The 6,876-nt window shown below is 33.7% G+C and overlaps 1 protein-coding gene across 1 annotated transcript; it reads left to right on the top strand.

The window, feature by feature from the left end:
• Nucleotides 1–3,628: 3,628 nt before the first annotated feature.
• Nucleotides 3,629–5,872, top strand: HELRODRAFT_164020 (hypothetical protein; the record flags this gene model as incomplete). Its single annotated transcript, XM_009029081.1, has 2 exons — nt 3,629–3,631; nt 5,207–5,872. 2 exons carry the CDS (start codon nt 3,629–3,631, stop codon nt 5,870–5,872), a joined length of 669 nt encoding a protein of 222 aa, XP_009027329.1.
• Nucleotides 5,873–6,876: the final 1,004 nt, after the last annotated feature.

Here is a 6,876-nt window from a genome sequence, read left to right as displayed (position 1 = left end):
TAAGGCCATATTTCGATTCCGAATGAATCATCGTCAGTGCTCCTTGTTGTATATATAGGGAAATATTGACTTTGTCAAGATGAACTTTGACGTTGTAAAAATTAACTTTGGTGTTGTAAAATTGAACTTTGATGCGAATTGAACTATATATATATAATATATAATATATATATAATAACGCCAAACATTCGGTAGAATTTATAGAATATTGTAAAAATATATATATATATATATTTAGTAATACATTGTAAATTATAATTTAGTTCATTAATTAAGTTAACAAAATGTTTTATAATGTTCATTTCATTTCTATTAATTTAAAAATAACATTTTAAAATTAAAATAAATTAATGTAATATATTAAATAAAAATAGTTTAAAGTACCAAAATAAGCTCTAATTTAATTGATTTAAATGTTTTTATTAATGAGGTGAAAGTGAAAATTGTAAAGATCATATAATTAAAATTTCTAAAAAAATTTCAAAGGGTTATTTATTTTAAACAAATTTAAGTCGATTGTACCGAGCAGCATTATCATTAATTTATATTGTTATAACCGCGGGAATAATCGAATTGTACTACATTATTTATTATTTGATTTTGTCATCTTTGCTACATTTGTAATCTTTGGGTAGAAGATTGTAAAGAAGTCTAGGCGATACATTGGTACTGCGTTTTCAGGTTTACAGTCAGTTTTTTGTAGTTACTTAAATTAATTTATTGTTTCTATTACTGTTAGTATTCAAATAAACGTTTAACAAAGTTTGCGTTTAAAGTAGTTGTGTTCATCTATCGGAAATCTTGAACCTACGGATAAACGAGCTCTTGTCAATCGTTGGTAGCTACAACACTGGTGTTGAAAATATAGAGATCTTTGATGTTATAACATTGATGTTGGTAGTTACGAGCGTCTAAGGTTGCAACAATTTTTTTTGGGGGGGTCTTTATTATTGCAGCTCTGTCATACGCAGAACCACTTACAATGTTACAGATATATTATCTATATATCTTTTATTATGTTCTTCATATCTTCATCCATTGATTTGAAGCAGTCATCTTCGCCACAAAGGCTGTTTATCCTTTTCACACGACGTACACATGTATTTATGTGCACGCGCAAGCAACGCATCATATACGCTGAGTATATGATAGCCATTGAGGTGTTTGACTCAGCGAGCATTTGAACCACTGAGCCATCTCGCCGGCCAACTTACGTTGTCTACCAATTTACCAGCCTCGAAAGGATAGACGGCTGGGTTGGCTACCCGGATGAACCTGTAGAAACTACAGGATTCGAACCCAGGTAGTGTAGGAGTGGTAGACGGACACGCTAATCACTTGGCCACAAGACATTAGTTTATCAATATTTAAAATCTTGTATAACTGTGTGGGGTAAAAATATTAAGTCCCAAATAATCATACTTGATAAATTCTTTTTAGAGTACCTTTTCACTCTCGTGTCTTATATTCTTTTGAAATGTCAAAATTTTATCAATTCATAACATTTTCAGAATTTTGATATATTTATATAATTTGATTATCTTAAATAAGTCTCAACATTTTAACAAATATTAAATCCTAAGCAATAACACAAAAGCAACAAGACATACCACTGATTTTTATACTCCAAACTTTGGAACTGTAATTTTTTCTCACTCAGTCTTTATTTATGGTATTAAACTTTGGTGATCTCTGCAAGCAATCGTAAAAGGTAGCTCATCATTAAATATTTTCAAAAAATTATCATTAAATCTATTATTTTTATTTTTTTTTCTCTATTTTAAAGTTTTTCTATGTGTACAGCAAATGTGTATTGTAACAAAGATGATATTTTGTATATTACGTGATTCAATATTTATATGAATAAAAATTTACCATTTACAATTTAGAGACCATCCACAAAGAATGTCACGCTTCAAGGGGGGAGAGAGTCCGAATATTTGTGACACTTTGTGACGAGGGGAAGAGGGGCGGGGTAAACGCAATTGTAACGTTCCTTTTTTTAAATAAACAAAACAATTATTGAATTTTCTTTCATAAATGCGCATAAATGAATATTAAAGTTTACAAGCGAGCAAATATTTCATGAATATTAATTAAAGGAGTCAAATTTAAATGCCATCGTTTAAGTTTACCGACGTGTAGGTGTAGAAGTTAATATTAATTCGTTATATTTTAATTATGGTAGAGTACTTAGATATCAAACTATCGTCATATAAACTTGTCATTCGCTTTTTTGATATCAATGAAAAATAAAATGTATAGAGCATTGTAATAATGACTCTTCACTAAGGGGGGTAAAGTTTTGTGACCTGCTTATTTTTGGGTGGTTGGTCGATTTGTGACAGTTTGTGACACGGGCAAGAGGGGGTCAAAAAAACGTTAAAAAACCGTGACATATTTGATAGACAGCACCTTATTATTATTAACATTACTGAAAATTAAAAGCTAGTTTTATGTTTGTTTTTGTTCTGCTTATAGATCAATTATTTCATTTTGAAAAAAATTTGGAACTTTTTATAATTGTTTTCAATTTAATAGAACAATGTATTATTATATATTTTTTATTCATTTTGTGTATGATTCACTCGATTTGTTTGTTTTTTTTTTTAATTTGCTTTATAAGCTATGCTTTTGGTATATAAAAGGAGGCTCTCAAGTCTTATTAAAAAAACATTATTATTAGAGAATTTTTATGGCTCTCTTTAATATTACTCAAAAGTGCTTTTTAAGCTTAATGGAATAGATGCATGATTAAAAAACCTTTTCAGCTCCCTGCAAAATTGTTGAAAATTCAATTCTGGTTGACCCAGACTGTTCGGCAAACTGTTCCAAACTGTTGGACTTGCAACTGCAAATACACGAGTGGCCACCATTAACCGTGTCTACGGCAACGACAGAAAAAGTTTGTCGTATGGTACATACCTTTGGAAAAAAAGCGTCAGTAAACTTGTTAAATTATTTTACTGAACTAAATCTGTACATGTCGGTATACGATGAGCAGTTGTTGTTTTATATGACAAATTTCTAGACAGATAGTGTAGGCCAAGACCTAGGCTTACATAGTCAAACTTTATTCCTCCAGAAATGACTTTTGCCGCTCGATTCTGAATAGACGGCAGACGATCGATCAGTCCATTGCAGTATTCTTTTTTTGAATGGACAAATATGTGAACCAAGCATTTCAGTGTTTCTTTGTTGAGAAGTTTTTAAAGCTAAAACAACATTTCTTAGTAAGTTGTAAGAAGAAAGTTGTCAATGAAAACAGTAAAACTCCAAAAAGCTTGTAGAGGGTTGTTAATAAAATTTTTCTAAACAGTCACAGTGAAGGCACTAAACGTGAATTCAATGATCTCAATGCTGGCCAGTTCATGACTTTCTTTAATGAAAAAATTAAAGTGATAAAACAGGAGATTGACACTGAAAATCAATCTTGTCTTAACAGTGATGACATGGATGTCAGGAGTTGTTTTTGACTTTTCGGGCGGTGTCTGAGACTGATGTCAGGAAAGAAGTGCTTCATTTACCTAAAAAGTCCTGTCAACTAGATATTTTACCAACGCGTTTTTTTAAAAAGCATTTTGAATTGTTTTGTCCATTTATAACCAGTTTGATAAACTTGTGCACGATGGTAGGTTGCTTCCCCACACCTTGTAAACATGCAATTGTTGTGCCGTTGTTGAAAAAAAAGTGATGCAGATCCAGATGACGTCAGTAATTATCAACCAGTCAGTAATCTGTCATTTATATTAAAACTCATTGAAAGAATGGTGTCGAGACAATTGCTTGCTCATTTGAATGATAATAATCTCATGCCTGCACATCAATCCGGTTTTAGACAATTTCACTCCACTGAAACTGTCCTGCTACATGTTCTCTCAGGGGTTTATGCTGAGATGGATGCTCAAAACATTTCCTTGTTGGCATTTTTGGACATGAGCTCGGCTTTCGACTGTGTCAATCATGAAATTTTACTACTTAGGCTACATCAAAATTTTGGAATATCTGGGGAAATAATAAATTGGTTCAGAAGCTTCTTGATTGGCCGAACACATCAGGTTTCGTTCAACGGGAGTTTGTCCTACGTCAGTGTGGATCGCTCTGGTGTGCCGCAGGGATCTGTTTTGGGTCCTTTATTGTTTCTGCTTTATACATCTGATGTGCTGAAAATAATTGATTCCTATGATTTTAAAAGCCATGCATATGCAGACGACATTCAAATTATGCTATCAAGTAAACCGAAGTTATTTCAAGACGAGATTACGAGATTCATTGAATGTATGGCGGAGGTTAATCTGTGGATGTCGAGAAATGAATTGAAGCTTAACCAGGGTAAAACAAAATTTCTTCCTATTGGTACCTGGCAGCAGTTGGCAGACTTGGATATAAATTCAGTTGTTATGAATGATAAAAAAATAGAGCAGTGTCGAACCTAGGTTTTATAATTGATTCAAACCTAACAATGAAATCTCATTTTAAAATGATCTCTATATCATGCTTGGCACAGATTATAAGAATGAAACAAATTCGAGAATCACTTGATAAAGACGCAATGCAGACTCTGGCGCACGCATTGGTGCACTCACGTGTCGATTATTGCAATAGTTTATTTTATGGACTCCCAGCTAGGTCCATCAAAATTCTGCAATCGATACAAAACCGTACTGCCTGGTTGTGGCTGGATGTCGATGGTATGATCATGCCCATAAATAAAAGAATTGTTTTTAAAATCTCTGTCACAGTTTTCAAATCACTAAATGGTCTGGCTCTAAAATATTTATCAGATAAACTGAAATTAAAAACGTCGATCGTATCTGGTGTGCGTCTGAGATCTGACGATTCGAACATTCACGTGGTTCCTCATAGACAGCTAAAGATTGGTTCGCGTGATTTTGCTGTGTCAGGCCCTGTCGTATGGAAAGGCTTGCCGTCAGCCCTCAGAATGCCTGGAATGAACATTGCTGAATTTAAAAGACAATTAAAGACATACCTTTTTTCATTATATTTCATCTCTTTTCATTTTTGCTATTTTGTTATTGATATTAGTTATAATTTGATAGCGTTTGTGAAAACTGCTATAACGAACGCTATAAACCTCGAAGCAGGGAACCCAATCGCTGGTGGATCTCAACGTTGAAGCTGCTCCTGCTCATTCTTCTCTTTCAACTCCTAACAATAACATCAATAAAAACAACTCTAATTCCAGTGGCCACGAAGGCTCTTGGAGCACTGTTACTTCAAAAAAAAGAGAAAATACACTCCAATTACTGTAGGTTCCAAACAACCTGGGTCCTTCAAATTATCTGCAGCTCCTTTGCCTCCAAAAAAAATTGTTTTTGGGGTAGGTAAATTGAAAAGCTGCGTCAAAGAAGAGATCCTTGAACATCTGGAAACTATTGGACTGACCGCTGCAGAATGCGTACCAGTCTTTAAATTCTCTCCCACTCGTCCTCAACCTTCAACCAGTGATCCATCAACAAAATTCCGCATAACTATTTTTAAACATCAGGAAATGATTTTTACCAATCCTGAAAATTGGCCTATCGGCGTGGAAATTCACCCCTGGTTGTTTCATGCTCGACCACAGCATTTGATAAAACCCACTACAACTTCACTACCAAATCATTATCCTGTCGATCTACCAAATGTTAATACACCATCGCTGGTCAACTCACATCAGCATGTAGAAAACACAGTTGAGGTAGCTTCCATTTTAACTTCTTCGGAAGAATCCACTCAGCCAGTCGAGCCAGTCACGATGGGTCCTTCTCAGCTGGTCGAACCACATAAACAACAACAAGCCTCATCGATGATGAGTCCTCCCTCCGATGTCAATTCTGCGACATCAATAAATCACGACAATGGCTGTTAACAATACTTATTCCACAATCAATTCTATCCAACAACATCCTCAACCATCAAACAACGACGAAGATGATCAACACTTTAACGCATACAACACCCACATCGACCCCACAAAGAACCTCCTAGATTCATTCACCAGACAGTCATCCTACTACACCACAAGAGATCTACTCAACGTTCTAGAAGCCAAGTACATCAACAATCATGATCACCCTCTACCTCTACTTCACATAAACAGCAGAAGTCTTTTAAATAAAATTTTTGACATTTTAATTTTAAATAAATTTTTTTCCCATTATTATTATTTCAGAGACATGACTGAATGACGAAACCGCTAAACTAGTTCGTATGAATGATTACAATTTTGTTTTTAAAAATAGGTCTGACAGAATAGGTGGTGGAGTCGGAATCTTCATCAGATCAAACATTGAATTTTCTATGATAAACAATTTGCTTCTGAACGACACCATTATTGACCTTCTTGGTGTCAATTTAAAATTAAACAACACACACGTAAATATTTTAGCAGTATATAGACCCCCAAACACTGACCCTAATATCTTAATCCAAAAGCTCGAACTTATTTTATCCACATTCAAGCCACACATAAAGAGCTATTTAATTGGCGACTTTAACCCGCATATTCAACTTCATAACTTTTATTCACTTATTTGATATGTTGTTGGTTATGAATAAAACTTTGAAAATGAAATGAAATGAAATATATATATATATATATATATGTATGTATGTGTGTGTGTGTGTGTATTTGTGTGTGTATTTGTATGTGTATTTGTATGTGTGTGTGTGTTCTACAGTTCATAAACAGTTTTTATATCTGCTCGCATATTCGGAGCACAAAACAGAGTTAATTAACTCGAAAATTTATTTGTTCGCCACTATTCTCTCTTTGGGAGCTGATTAAATGTTAAAAAAACTCACTGAAAGGTTCTGGACCGATGTTGAATGTAGTACTTTTGCTGAAAAAAGTGAATATTGGATAAAATGAAA

This window comes from Helobdella robusta, assembly GCF_000326865.2.
Source record: "Helobdella robusta unplaced genomic scaffold HELROscaffold_6, whole genome shotgun sequence".
NCBI classification, from domain to species: domain Eukaryota; kingdom Metazoa; phylum Annelida; class Clitellata; order Rhynchobdellida; family Glossiphoniidae; genus Helobdella; species Helobdella robusta.
Note: the sequence above shows the minus strand (reverse complement) of the source record. Positions and strands in the feature narration are given on the sequence as shown.